The 14,846-nt window shown below is 45.5% G+C and overlaps 1 protein-coding gene across 1 annotated transcript in view; it reads left to right on the forward strand.

Annotated features, from left to right (window-relative positions):
* Positions 1–5,176, forward strand: part of PHLPP1 (PH domain and leucine rich repeat protein phosphatase 1) — a 140,802-nt gene extending 135,626 nt beyond the window's left edge. The window contains exons 16-17 of the mRNA XM_034062961.1: positions 966–1,194; positions 3,125–5,176. Of these exons, the coding sequence (XP_033918852.1) occupies positions 966–1,194; positions 3,125–4,243 (1,348 nt within the window). The 3' untranslated portion in view covers positions 4,244–5,176. The remainder of the gene's footprint in view (positions 1–965; positions 1,195–3,124) is intronic.
* The last annotated feature ends 9,670 nt before the right edge of the window (positions 5,177–14,846 follow it).

Below are 14,846 nucleotides of genomic sequence, written 5' to 3' on the forward strand. Positions count from 1 at the left end.
ACATTGAAGCTTGGTTTCAAATTCAGTGGTGCATTCTCTCCCTGGATTTTGAATTGAAAGTTCTTGCCAGCTGTATCTAGCTTTAATACAAATGTTAGTAACCCCTATAATTTGCTTTCTAGTTGCTGTAATTCCTAAATTGTGTAGGACAATGTCCTGATAAACAAGATACTGGGAAGGATGGATGGTTTTTCAGAGTCTAGTATTGAAATGAATTTACATTCTAATGATGGGACTCTGAAAACTTCAGTTTTATCCATAGATTTTAATTCTTTCCCCACTATAGCTCCTGTTAAAACAGTAGGCTTAAATATTTCAAAGAAGCCTATTTAACAGGTATATGCCCTCTTGTAGCAGAGTAAAAGCCACTGTGCTTTCTTGGTCATCATTTAATACTTTGAGAGTATTATTCTAAAGACATCACAAAGAGGTGAACTTCTGCCTTCTGATTTTGCTCCAAAATAGAGTTTTTACAATTAGAATTACTATTTTCATAATAAAATCTGTAGCTTCAGAAGTCAGAAAAAACAGCTGGATAATATGAACCCCCTTTTGAGGCTCTACGTATATTAAATTAATAGTCCTCAGTGCTTTCTGACCCTCTCTGTTTCCCTCGGTCGGACATTTAAAACAAATGTTTTTAAGATGTAGAGGAAAACATCTGTGCAACTCTTAAAAGTGTAAAGATGTTACTGTTCTAAAATTGAGCAGATTTGAGTATCCGCATATGTGGATATACCCCATATATGCGTATGTGTAAATAACCCCTTGCCTGAGAGTTGCACATGTCTCTGCAGCAGTGCCGTTGTGTGACAGTCTTCAGTGGAGACTTTTGTTTCTGTCCCAGTGATCCAACAGTCAGTGCACCCAGTGCATGTGGTTGCAGAGCAGCGGCTGTTTCTCCATAGTACCCGTAGCACTTGTTTTCCAGTTAAAGGACAGTCACTGTTTTGTTTAAATTCCAGGAAACTTGGAACAGCTGGACAAAAACTTGGAGGCTCTGCTGTGCTTTGCCATATAAAACATGATCCCATGGACCCTGGTGGATGCTTCACACTAACCTCAGCAAACGTGGGGAAGTGCCAAACTGTTCTCTGCCGGAATGGGAAACCTCTGCCTTTGTCCAGGTGTTACGTGATGAGTTGTGAAGAAGAGCTGAAGAGGATTAAGCAGCATAAGGCCATTATTACAGAGGTTAGAGAACAGTTAGGGACTGTTGCAACTTGCAGCTTTCTTGGGGACCATTTGCACAGCAGTGCATGAAACTACATGTTGATATTAGTGAAGCTGTAGGATGTAGTGGGAATGGTATGTGTTCCAGAGTTGCACTTTTCCTTTCAAGGTGATTCATATCATGCAATCAGGTTATCATGTGATAAAGTTGCTTTTCTATCCCATTGCCATGCTGGATTTTGGTTAGCTTCAGAGAGTGAGCAGCTGTGAGCATGTTGCACTGAAACAGGAAAGCAGACACCCTCCTCCTCGTGGGGAGAGGAATTGCTGTGTTGAAGCTGTCATGAAGAGCCTCTGCAATTGAAAAGGATGACAGGGCAGAGCACTTGGAGCAATGCTGTCCTTCCCTTAGGAGGCTCCTTGCTCCTGGCAGGCTGACTTTGCTGTCTGAGCTCCTGCATTCACGGAGCTGTCCTTTGAAGGGCAACTGTCAAAGAGAGCACTTGCCCAAAGGAAGCCCCTTCCTGTGCTCAGCTGAACCATGAGAGAGAAGACTGTTTGTTCTCGTCTTAGAAGCTTGAAGCTACAGCTGTCAGTTTTACTTTGCCTTGTGTGACACATGCACAGGAACAGATAAATATTGAATCCTCCTAATGGTTGAGGAAAGGGCATAAAACTCATTCCTGTATGTCCATGAGCAGCGTGCGCATATGTGTGTGTGTGGTGGGGAGGTGGAATAAGTCATGTGCCTATTGATCGAGCCACAGAAAGATGGCAGCTGGGATCTCAAACGTGACAAGTTGGGAGTCACTCCAACATAGCGTGCATCACTGAGGCACGCTTGTTGTAGAGGAAAGGGGAAATTTTTGCGCTGAATCTGAAGATGACTCACTGATTTCATGCGTAAGTTGATGGCTTATCACTTCTGTCAGCCTTCTAATGGGGAAGTTAACAAGGTTTTTTGTTCTTCCGAGTGGTTTTAAAGGGGAAGCTATTTTTAGTCGCAATTCACATTTCTCTGGTTATCTGCTTTATAATAATCACTGCAGTCATCAGCTGGACCAAATGAGTGTAAATCTTCATATTTGTTGTTCTCAAACGCAGTTAGCAGGGTGCAGCTATCCCTGTCAAACTGACAGCCAGGCTTGCTGGTTCAGACACTTGCACTGCCTGTTCTGAGAGCTTGGATTCTAACCAGGACGGGATCCTGGGATTTGGACGCGCATGGGGTTTATTTCTCAAATACGTCCATTTTTACTGATGTTTTCCCTTCATATACTACTCCTCCTCCCCTTGGAAATGTCACATCTAAGTGGGAATGTAGTAAGTAATTGGGGCATGTAAAACATTTCACTACAGCTCAGCAGACTGAGAAATGCAGACTTGCTCTCTGCTGCATTTGACTTGCATGCTTCATTTAAAGTCATTTTGTTTTGTTTTTTTCTAAATGAACTTTTGTTTCTGAAGCGATGAGCCAAGATGAAACCTACGAATGTTACAGCTGCAGGAGAAGAGTCATAACTGAATGACCTGCCCCTGTGTCAAATGGAGCTGTGTGTGGCTTTGCCCTGTATAAAGCCAGATATCATGGGTGGAGGAGGGATAAGTCTGACTCACTGGTAAAACATCAGTCCAGTTGGCTTTCACAGCTGCAGGAGCAGAATAGGTGGCTCTTTGTTGCAGAATTCTGCTTTGTTGGTCTGTGCATAGGTGATGCTGATGATAAATCAATAGGGTGTAGGAGGTGTAGTGCAGGATTGCAAACCAGCCATTGCTGTGCTCTAATCCCAGCTATGTCACGTCCTTGCAAGTCAGTTTGCTTTTCTGTCATCTTGTCTGTAAATGGCAGTGTTGGTACTGCAGTACCAACCATCAGTAATACACAGGGAGATGCAGATTCTGTGTATCCTTGTCTGCTGTGTTTCCAATTTCCTGTCTTGTCTACTTTCAGGATGGCAAAGTGAATGGTGTGACTGATTCAACAAGAATCTTGGGGTACACCTTCCTTCACCCAAGTGTTGTGCCACGTCCTCATGTCCAGTCCATCACCTTAACTCCGCAAGATGAATTCTTCATTCTGGGAAGCAAGGGGCTGTGGGACAGCCTCTCGATGGATGAAGCAGTGGAGGCAGTCAGAAACGTGCCTGATGCGCTGGCAGCCGCAAAGAAGCTTTGCACTTTGGCCCAGAGTTACGGCTGCAACGACAGCATCAGTGCTGTTGTGGTTCAGCTCAATGTGACGGAGGACAGCTTCTGCTGCTGTGAACTTAATGGGGTCCCACCCCCTAGCCCAGGCATTTTTCCCCAGTCTGTCAACGTGGTCATCAAGGACAGGCCAACAGATGCGCTTGGGATGCCGTCCTCCAGCAGTGGCATGGCTTCGGAGATCAGCAGTGAGATCTCCACCTCCGAGATGAGCAGTGAAGTGGGGTCCACGGCATCTGATGAGCCTCCCCAGGTGGCCATGAACGAGAACAGCCCAGCCTACCCCGGGGAGCAGCGCTGCATGCTGCACCCTGTCTGCCTATCCAATTCTTTCCAGCGGCAGCTCTCCAGCGCCACCTTCTCCAGCGCCTTCTCCGACAACGGCCTTGACAGTGACGATGAGGAGCCAATTGAGGGGGTGTTCACCAATGGCAGCCGTGTGGAAGTGGAGGTGGACATCCACTGCAGCCGAGCGAAGGAGAAGCAGCTCCTCCAGGTGCCGGTGGAAACCAGCGATGAAGGTATTGTCATCAGTGCCAACGAAGACGAGCCTGGCCTTCCCAGGAAAGCTGAATATTCTGCTACGGGCACCATAGGGCGCCGGCGAGGCAACGGTTCTGTGGCTCCCCAAGAGAGGAGCCATAACTTAATTGAAGTTGCAACAGATGCGCCGCTCAGAAAAACTGGAGGGTACTTTGCTGCTCCAGCACAGCCTGATCCCGACGACCAGTTCATCATCCCACCAGAGCTTGAGGAAGAAGTCAAGGAGATTATGAAGCAGCACCAGGAACAACAACAGCAGCAGCAGCAGCAGCGGCAGTATCCGATGGACCACCTGGCAGACTATTACGACACACCACTATGACCCACTCTATTCACTGCTCAGAAATAAACTAACAAGGAGACTTGAGTGCGGGACCCAGTGGGCTCGCATTACAGCAGGGGTTTTCCTTATCCTTTTCCTTTATATACTTCCTTTTCCTTATCCTGCCACTACAGATAACTGCAGCTTTTCAGTTTGTTAGGTTTAATATTCATTGACTTTCTTCTAGAGACGCTTGACCGGTAAAGTTTAAAATAGTTAACCTTCCCTTAACATATCATGTGTAAAAACAAAAAATAATAAAAAAATAATAAAAAGGTTTAATATATTGCTGAGAAACAGATGATGATGTAATATTTTTTAAAATGGCTTGTTTGTTTTGTTGAAAAGCAGGGCAGTAGCCAGTGCTAAATGATTTAAGTAATATTGTAATACTGTATTTCTTTGAGAGAAAAGGCTTTTTTTGGTCTTGAAAATGATAGACATTTGTAGTATATGGAGACTAACTCCTAGGAGTTGCTTTACTCTTTCAGGTGACTTAAGTCACTGAGATTCACTAATTTTCTCTGAGAGAACAGTTGATTGGGGAATTCCTGTAAATAGCTCAGTGTTGTATAGTGATGCTTACATGTTTTGTAGCCTTGGCATTAAGGACACAACCTGAAAAACTGACCTTTTTTCTTAAGCGACTCTTTGGGCCATGGTCATTAAGCATAACGGACTGAGTGGCTGTGTACAGGTTAGCTAGAGCTGAGGTGGTGTCGACCATTTAAAGAAAAACACACTTTTTCCTCTGGTCTCTCCTTACTTTTACAGACACGTTTTGTTTGTGTTCCTTACTGCTGCCACAACCAGCATGATTGTATAGAGCTCATTTGCTGTAGAACATTTACATACCAAGAGTTATATTAAAGCCGAATGCACAAATGAACATGTCATAATTTTTGTTATAATAAATATGAAATTTACACCTGATGTCTGCTTCTATGTCTGGATAGCTGAGCAACAGCTCCCAAACAGTAGCTTGCTGTTGTTCATCAGCATGCTGCTCAGTTTAAACCGAGTGTGGAAACTCCTTTAGCTCGATCACATTTTTACACTAACTGCAAAAGCTCACGTGTACTTCTAGAATTTAAAGGCCATGCAAAATGGCCTTTAAAAGATACAAAACAACTCTCTGAGGAATTGACCTGTTTCTGTTTTCCTTTCTCAGCACTAATTCAGCACTATTGATTTGCCCTTTGCCACAGTACTGACAATGCCACAAGACTGAAGAGGAGCGGTGCTCTGGCTCTGTCCCACTGGGACCAAGTAACTCAAGATAGAAGTGATGAAGAAGAGATAATGTAAGCTCTAAGAAAAGGGAGAAAAAACAAACCATTGGGTGTGGAGAGAAGAAGGGAAAATGTAAGGAGAAGGTGGAAAAGTGAACTCAAAGCTACCTACATAAACTCAAACACATTGAATGAACATGAGTTCAATGGCAGTTTGACTTTGGTTACAAAAGGGTATTTTTGTGATTCCTGTGGGAAAGGAGCAACACCCTTTTCCACTATTTCCTCCAACCAACTGCTCCATTTTACTTGTCATACTTTACAAAGCTGAATTAGTGTGAGATCCTGACAGCGTGGTGCTCCTGCTTGACATTTGGGCTGTATTTTGGGAGAGGTGTGTGGTAATAGACTGTTGTCCTTATGCTGTCTTAGGGTGAAATAGCCGAGTTAGGACAGGATTGCTGTTAAGAGCTTTGGAGTTTCCTTTCCTTTAATAACAGCAGAGGAGTAAACATGAAAATACCTGGTTTGGTAAACATTTGTAGTGCTGTCCACTGTAGATCTACAAGGTTGTACTTTATTGTAATTTGAGCTTCAAAATATCTCTTTTCTTAAAGAAACCTCATTAAATAATGCATTTAAACAAAAAGTTTACGGCTTGCTGGCTAGTAACTCTTAGGTGTTCCTTGGTAAATGGTTTGTGTGTTTCAGATTTTGTTGAATGATTCGTGTCCTTTGGTGCCCGTGGAGATTGTTACCTGTTTTTAAGTTATATTGCTTGAGGGTGAAGGTGATAACTTGCAAGGACACTGCCATGGCCTAGGCAAGTGAGTACACGTCTAGAGTTTCCTGAGGAAGCTGGAAAATTCTCTGTACCTTAAAAGAAAAAGGCCATTCTCTTCCATGTAGCATCCACTGCTGCGTGGGGGTGTAGAAGGGCTTCACTTCATTCAAGCAGAGCAGTCGGCTTCAAAGGAGTAAACAGCAGCTTTAGCCTGGGCAGCCTGATTTTCCTGGACACTGCCTGTTGTCAATGGAGACGAGCTTTTCCAAGAGGAGAAGGCACTCAAGCCCTCAAGCAGTTCTCAGCAGTGCTGTACGGTTGTGTCCCTCAGTGCTCTGGCTGCAGGGGGAGCTGTGTGATCAGAAGTCGGTAAAACACCCTTACCTTTTGGGCTCAGCTGGAGCCAGGGTGTCTTGGTGTCTGTTAAATGACTGTGCTTTGCTTTTTCTGCTTTAGCGGCCTGCTTTGTTAATTCAATTGACTTGCTTCAGAGCCAATTCAATCCAATTCCGTGCACTATTGTTGGATTAATCGATTTGTTTCTCACTGATTTGTTTAACGTGCATGCTTGCACTCCTTGCAGTGAGGATTTCATGGAGTGCTGCACGAACCAAGCTGTTCCTCTTGATTGTTTGCATTGTGGTGAGGGGTGCACTGTGCCCTGCACTGAAGATGTAAGTATTCAGATGACCTATACCTAACAAGGCTGCTGCTTCTGTGCAAAGATGAAAGCTAAAATCCATCTGCTGCTTGAGAGCAAGTAAAACCTTTTGCACCCATTCAAATCAAAAGATCAGGATGGAAAAACTAAGTATCTCATAGACTAACAGCAGACCCAGGGCAGAATCAGGATACCATTTATCTAGGACACTAGTGGGGGGAAAGGTTCCTTGTTAGTTTCATGTCCCTGATTTAAATGATGGATCCCTTCTTTATCCCAGACCTTTTATTTATACTTCCATTCCTGTCGAGTTCAACAGTTCATCCTTTAGGTCATCACTTCCCAGGCTGACCAATTGGGATTCACATGCAGTTCACTTGGATGCCTCATTCTACCTTTTATCTACTGCAGTGAGCTAGGCTTGCCCTCTAGGTTATGACTGAGGCAGGATCTGAATGCGGCAGACGCTGTCTCATCTTTTTCCATATTTCCTTAATATTGTGAGCTGAAGGGAGATGCTTAATCCACAGGAGCTCATCAGGAGCATGACAGCGCTGCGGCACTGAGGAAGCTGTCGTAACTGCAAGGTGACAGAGACTGGGATGGGCAGAGCTGGTTTGCTCCCCAGCAGGGAGACCTGGCACTGGATGAGCCCCTGAGGCTTTCTGCTGTAGGAGAACTGGGCAGCTCGGTTTCCAGCCACAGAGGCTGCACCTCAGGTCGAGGAGAAGGGGATGAATTTGACGGTACCAAGGCTGGGAGGTAGTGCCTGCCCATGGATGAGGTTTGGCTGGCTCTTACTGCACCCCGTAAGTTCAATTCCAGTGTCCTCTTGCTTGTTACAGCCCCAGTGTCTCTCATGTCTTCATCTGAGCTTGTTCTTCCTTGTCAACTTGTCAAAACCTAAGCAAACAGCCAAAAAGAGGATCTCCTACCAGTGGTTCTATGGGATTGCCTTTGGAGGCCTGTGTTCAGAGTATGTAGGTGACTTGGGGGTCCCAGGGACCACAGGAATGGGGCTATGGAGGCTTTTTGGTGCCCCTGGTGTCAGCTGGGATGCCGCCCTACAATGAAACCTGGGCACTAGACACAATGCACAGCAGGCTTTTCTTTTTCCTGTCAGATTAAGCACAGCTGCACCAAGAGAAATATGTGTATTTTCACAGTAAAGTTGTCAGTATTGACTCACAGAACAGATGGAATTGTTTTGCTAATTAAATGTATGCTGTTGAATGTTTCAAAGAAACTTGGGATGCAGAGCTAGGAAGGAAGGCTGGTGTAGCAGAAGTGTGCAACTCGGTGACTTGTGAGTAAGATGCTTTCTAAGGATCCAGCATCTTGTAAAACAAAGAATCTTAAAAATAATTAAATATAAAGAAATGTTGCAGTAGGTGCACATGCAATTCGGACTTACCTTGGTCCTGAGAAACAGAGTATACCAGTAGAATTATAGAATACATAGTAACATATTGCGCATAAAATAGTGCATTGGATAGAATAGAATCACACAATGGTTTGGGCTGGAAGGGACCTTAAAGCTCCTCCAGTTCCAAACCCCTGCCATGGGCAGGGACACCTTCCACTGTCCCTGTCCAGCCTGGTCTTGAACAGTGCCAGAACTCACCTTTCTGCGATACCATGAAAATGTGTCCATGGCCCATCCTGTTCCCTGGCCCCTCTTCAGGAATGGGGATGTGTGGGGAGGGCATCTGCAGCAGCCAACCTTCCCCCTCCTGGTGACCTGCGGTTTGCACTTGCTTGAACCGGGAGCAGTCTCCTTGTGAAGGTGAGAAATGGCTTTCAGGCCTCCTCTTTTTTCCGATGAAGCACCGAGCCTTTACGTTTGGGGTAGAAAAGGGCGTATTGCTGCTGTCTGCGCTAGCTGAAAGCTGCAAGGGCTCCCCCTCGTGTTACCGCAGGACGGGACCAGCACTGCTTCATCTTCACCCTTGACGTTAAAGGAGGGCGTCTGATGCACTCGCGCACCCCATCGTGCGAGTCAGGCAGGAACAGCAGCGGGCTGGAGAAGCCTTCCTTCCGCTGAACAAACGGCAGCAACCACGACATGGCAAGTACCTGCTTCATACAGGCCGTGCACACCCCAGCCTACCTGAGCCTTAGAAGCGATTGCCACAAATCTAAACAAGGAAAGGAAGGCAGAGGGAGCCGTGGGAGCTACATCTGCTACTGCTCATAGAGCATCTGCAGTGCTGGCAGGTGAGGAGATAGTCTTGGCGAGCTCTCAAGTAGTCTTAGTGACTGGGCAATGAGATCTCGATCAGATCATGCCTTCTTTATTTGGATCAGTAAATTGACTAATCTTCACCATCTGAGCTGAGCCACCACAGTGTAAACAGCTGAATCTCCTTCAAGCTGCTCAGGGACACAGGGCCATCTTGTTGGGGAGCTGTTTTTGCTGTGTGAAAGAGGGCAAACTCCCTTTTTTACTGTTTGTTTATCCCATTTCCCCATGGTGATCAGGAATGCTAACCAACCTCCACCTAGAAAACCTTATCCTCGCTACTGTCCTGCCACCAGCTCTTCCAGTGACTTCTTTCAGCCACTTTCAGTGGCTTCTGTTGTTCTGTGCTGAGGATCCTGCACTCACATGGTGAGTGTTTGGAAGTCACTGTGGTCTTTCATGCTTGCAGCTTTCAGATTGCTGTGGTGTGAGTGAGAAGTGACATGGATGTGCAGATGATAGTACAAGGCTCTGCTTATATCTATAAATCTGGGTATGGTGGGAAGCCTATGAGCAATGTGTATGTAATGCGCAGCTGAGAAATGCAGATTTTTACTAAGCAGCTGGACAAATTCAAGCCTCTTTTTTTCCTCCTGCACTTCCATTATCCTGATTTATTCTGGAAGTCAGTACAGGATACAGAAAAATAAAGTTTTTCGTATAGCTCTAAATGCCTAAACACCTCTGTTATGCAGTTTCTCTTGTAGTAATGAAAGTAATATACCCATTTTGAAGCCTGTTTAAAACACATAGTCTTTATCTGTGTGCATCTCTCACAAACCTTTCTACATCCATCTGAGACACCAATTACCTGTTAAAGGTGTGCATGCCTTTCCCTCACTTGGGCTCTTCAACATGGCCTGAGAGTTTTGGGAATTCAGTAGCAGGTGCAGGTTTGTGCACAAACAGCATCACAGGAAATGGATAGCCCATTTGTAGCAACGAAGGGCATCCTGTGATCTGCCCATTTTGCTCTGTCACACACCAAAGCCAATTACATCAAACGCGCTGACAACCCACAGACCTTGCAAGGAGCCTCATGTTTTATTTATGGCAGGTGATGGTGAGCATCTGTGACACTTTTTGTGCTGTGCTGGCATTAAGCTGCTGCGATACACTGAGCACCACCTTTCCCTGGATGAGTAATGATGAATGTCTTGGCTGTCATAAGCAATGCGGTCACAGTCCCCTTCAGTAACGTACTTGAGCCTTGGAAAAGAAAAGGAGACGCCCGAGTTCTGCAAATGTAATGGAGAGATCGGGGCTACCAAAGGCCTGCTGTGTATCTGTAGCTTTATTTAAGTTATGGTGAATGTAAGTTGTGAAGAAAACCTACCAGAAGAGTAACTTCAGTGAAGATAAATCTGAACTGGGAGTAAAATACATGGATTATGAAAGAGCAATTTCCATTCAGGCTGTTCTTTGGCACTGTAATCCCTGTTTGTGCTCTCACCACTTTAAAGCAGTTTGTCCTGTAAACGGCGATCCCAGTTTTTCTCAGCACTAAGCCTTTAATTCAGTTTCTGCTGTTGCACAGCCGGTTTGTGATCCTAGCTGTTTCACCGCATCACATACACTCGAACTCTCCTGAAGAACTAATGGGAAAAGCTTAAACTGTGATAACATATAATACAGTCCAGGAATGTTTTCTTAAACTCATTCAGAAAAATGGAAAACGTGTTTGTGCTTATCTGAAAACTTCCTTTTGGTGGATGGTAGGAGGGTGCTTGGCAGCAGGAGGGCAGTGCCCTGACACATGCAGGTCTTCCAGCAGCGCCAGATATACAGTGCCAGACACCTGAATCATTTGGTGAATGTGAAGGTTATGTTAAGCCTGTTTGGAGCAGTGAACATCCTCTCTGCTCTCCAGCATCACCCTGCTCAATTTTGCCCTGAGACACCTGTGCCTTTAGATGCTGATTTGCTCCATTCCAGACAAGATTCCCCCAGAACTGCCTTTATGAACCCCTAGAATGAAGTTTACTCAGTGGTGGGATGCAGAATCAGGTGATTGTTAATTGTGTTTCTAAATGTAGTCACATTAAGTGTCTTGTGCCCTGTTCCCCCTCTGGAACGGGGCATGGACACATGATTTTTCAAAGAGCAATTGTTTTTCTCCAAGGCTCTTGTGTGCGGAGGGGTCTCTCTGTGGACAGTAAATGGCAGGGGAGCTCAGCTGGAGGGTTTGCTCTCAGACTAAAGCTGTTTGTTCCCGTGTTGCAGGACACAGGTGCAAATGGATGGTTTAAATCCAGAGGGGCTGGCTGAGCATCTCACAGGTAACTCAGATAAATGAGCTGCTCAGCTCACCCCAGCACCTTGCACTGCAGACCCACCATCTGCAGTGGGGCTTTTCTCCTGCCAGGCAGCTCCAGTTCACCCTGCCATCCCCCTCCATTTCTTACCATCTCCAATCTGCAGGAATAGTGGCCATTTTATTCTTCTTTTTGAAGGTTCAGAATAGGCTCAGTGTGCCAGAGGGTTTCCCACTGCGCCAGTGGTGGGGCCCCTGAGGCTTTTATGCTGAGAGAGGCCATGCTGTCTACTCACAAGACAACCTCCCAGGGAAGCACAGATTTGACATTTGCTATCCCCATTTCCCTTCCAGTTGGTGGTAAGTTGATGGTGGTCATAGTGGGCAAGCTGGGTACACCCAGAGGATTCCTCTCACCAAAGAGGGACTGAGGGTGCTGATGACTGTGTGAAGTGCTTTTGTTGCAGGGGCTGCTTCAAAGAAAAAGGTGAGTTTATGTTCAGTGATGACCTGCAGCATTACATGCTTGCACAGAGCAGGCAGCAGGGAAAGGCTTAAAGAAATGGCAGGGCTGATAGAGCCATTTGTTCTGCCTCTGTTTGCTGATCCCACTGCGGATTATTGTCCCGTACTAAGCGGCAGCCACTGTGCAGAGGTATCGGTGGGGCACAGCCATCTGCAGCAGAAGGTGGGAAGGCTAATCTGCCCCGGAGGGTAGGACCACCTGCAGTGGCAGCTGGGAACGGCAGCCTGTTGCAGCCTTAGTCATTATGTGTGTGCCAGAAAATCCCTGCTTTTGTGTTACACCTTTGCAGCTTGCACGGTAAAGGTTTTCAAGTCAGCTACAGGATACCAAGCATGATCTTTTTACAGTTGGAAAGCAGGGTTGTTTGGATTGCTCTGGTGGTATATGGCTTGCCCTGCATCCTAAAGGGAAGAAAATCTACTTCTTCCCTGCCCTATGCCTCTGAGGAGTATTTCTTGGATTTTCCCTTCTCCTCTCCTACACTTCCCTCCAAGAAGGCGACTGGAGGAAACAGCACTGATGTGTATTTCCTCTTTGCAATTCTTTTCTGGTGATCTTTCTTCATGGTGGCAGGGAAGGAAACAAATTTGAGGCACAAAGTTTGGCAATCAATGGGCTTTGGCTTTCTTTGTGGTCCCTGCAGAGCTTCTGGACCTCAGCATGTAGATGACACCAAGCTGAGTGGTGCAGTTGGCAAGCTCAAGGAAAAGGATGCTACCCAGAGGAACCTGTGTCTCAGGACTTAAGGAGCTGGCCAGTGTGGAGCTCACAGAGTCCCAGCAAGGAAAAGCGCAGGGCTCTGCACTGGCAATCATCAGTACAGGCTGGGAGATGAAAGGATTGAGGGCAGCCCTGCAGAGAAGGACTTGGGGTACTGGTGGATGGAAAGCTGGACATGACCCATCAGTGTGTGCTCGTAGCCCAGAAAGCCAACTGTGCCCTGGGCCACATAAAAAGAAGTGTGGCCAACAGATTGAGGGAGGTGATTCTCCTCCTCTACTCCACTCTCATGGGACCTCACCTGCAGTACTGTGTCTGACTCTGGAGTCCTCATTACAGGAAATATGTGGTCCTGTTGGAGCAGATCCAGGGGAGGCTCACTAAAATTATCAGAGAGATGGAGCACTTCACCTATGAAGACAGGCTGAGGGCGCTGGGGTTGTCCAGTCTGGAAAAGAAAAGGCTCCAGGAAGACTTTACAGTGGCCTTTTAATATCCTTTAATATATAAAGGGGGCCAATAGGAAACAAGGAGAGAAACTTTTTACTAGAGCCTGTAGTGACAGGACAAGGGTAACAGTTTTTAACTAGAAGAGGGTAGATTTAGATGGGATATAAAGAATAAATGTGAGGCTGTGGAGGTTAGAAACATGAGGGGATGGTGAGTGTAGGGGGGCAGCTGGGTGAGGAGCTGAAAGAACGTAATTGGAGCCAGACAGGATGCTCAGGGCAGTGAGTGTGCTCCAGAATCTCCAACTGGGCTCCTTTAAGTAGCAGCTACTTTTTGGCTCTCTCCATATAATGTGTAAAATTGCTTCTGTTAACAGGAAAGGGACCCAAAATGGATTGACTGTGAGGAACCCAAGTGTCCAGAGATGGAGCACTATAGCAAAAGTCCACAGGGAAACTTTGTGCACCTTTTTCTAAAGACTGAATTACTTTGCAGCAAACAAGGCCTTTACCACACACACAAGGAAAAAAGAGAAATGACACTCGCAGAGGACTATTGCTATTGCACAGTGATGGCAGGCAAGCATTTGAGAATGAATGGGGCAGAATAAGAAGCCTTGAGGTTGAAATTCATATTTCACATCTATTTAAGGACTGAGTTAAGATCTATACACTACCCGCAGCCTTTGCTTACCTTTTGAATGTTTCACTTCAAGGAGCTGCTTTTTGTTGTTTGTGTAAGTTAATAACAGTGTGTCACCACGTAACCAAGCCTGCATTCAAAATGTGCAAGCTGTAGAGGTAGCGCAGGAAGAAGCATGCAGGCAGAAATGCCTAGAGAGTGGTTAGCTTTAGCTGTAGCTGCGTGACAGACATCCCTGTAGCAGACCATCAGCTGGTTAGAGCATACCAGTGAAGGTCTGGGTTTGGCCAGAAAGTTGGAAATCTTAATTCCATAACTGGATCAGTACTGTGAGCCATGGCATGTTTGGAAAAACTCTTCACTCTGTAAGCATAATAATGCTGAGAAGCTTGTTGGTGTTCGAAGTGTTAAAAAGATGCTTAAGGTATTATGTACATGGAAAATACTTATTGTAAAGCCTCATGTAATCACTTCTAGTAGAAGTATGCTTTTGTTTGTCTTTATATTACCTTAAACATAATCCTTTGAAATCCTTGTGTGTATATATATATGTATATGTGAAATACACAATAAATATCTCTATTGTGGTTCAAAAAAGCCTCATCTGGGCAACAACTCTAAGCCAGATAAAACTAAATGGAGTGAGCACAGCCAGAATCAAAATTGCCTCTTCCCTTCTCTCAAGCTGACAAATCTGAAGTACTTTGAGCAGCCTTTTTCCTCACTCCCTCATCTATGAAGTTCACTGATCTATTTCATCTGCCTCAAACAAAATACTTTTGAAAGATGTTCTCTTAAACCTATTTTCTCAACCCTGGGGGCACACAATTACTGCTGTTCACTCATGCTTTGCATGTTTAGGTATTGGAAGGATGTGTGTGCTTTCTGTCATTGTTACAGCATTCCCATGGAAAAGACATGTGTGTTCCCAATTCAGTCTCTGCCCATCACCACCTATGGAGTCAGCAAGCCCAGCCTTGTCTAGATGGTTACAGAACCAAGCGATAGTTTTACAAAGCTGATAGATGACCAGTGCACTGCCTGCCAGGTTCTCATCTGTGCTCAATGAGGTGGAAAAACCGTAACAGGGAA

The sequence above is a fragment of the Melopsittacus undulatus genome, chromosome 1, assembly GCF_012275295.1.
Source record: "Melopsittacus undulatus isolate bMelUnd1 chromosome 1, bMelUnd1.mat.Z, whole genome shotgun sequence".
Classification (NCBI taxonomy): domain Eukaryota; kingdom Metazoa; phylum Chordata; class Aves; order Psittaciformes; family Psittaculidae; genus Melopsittacus; species Melopsittacus undulatus.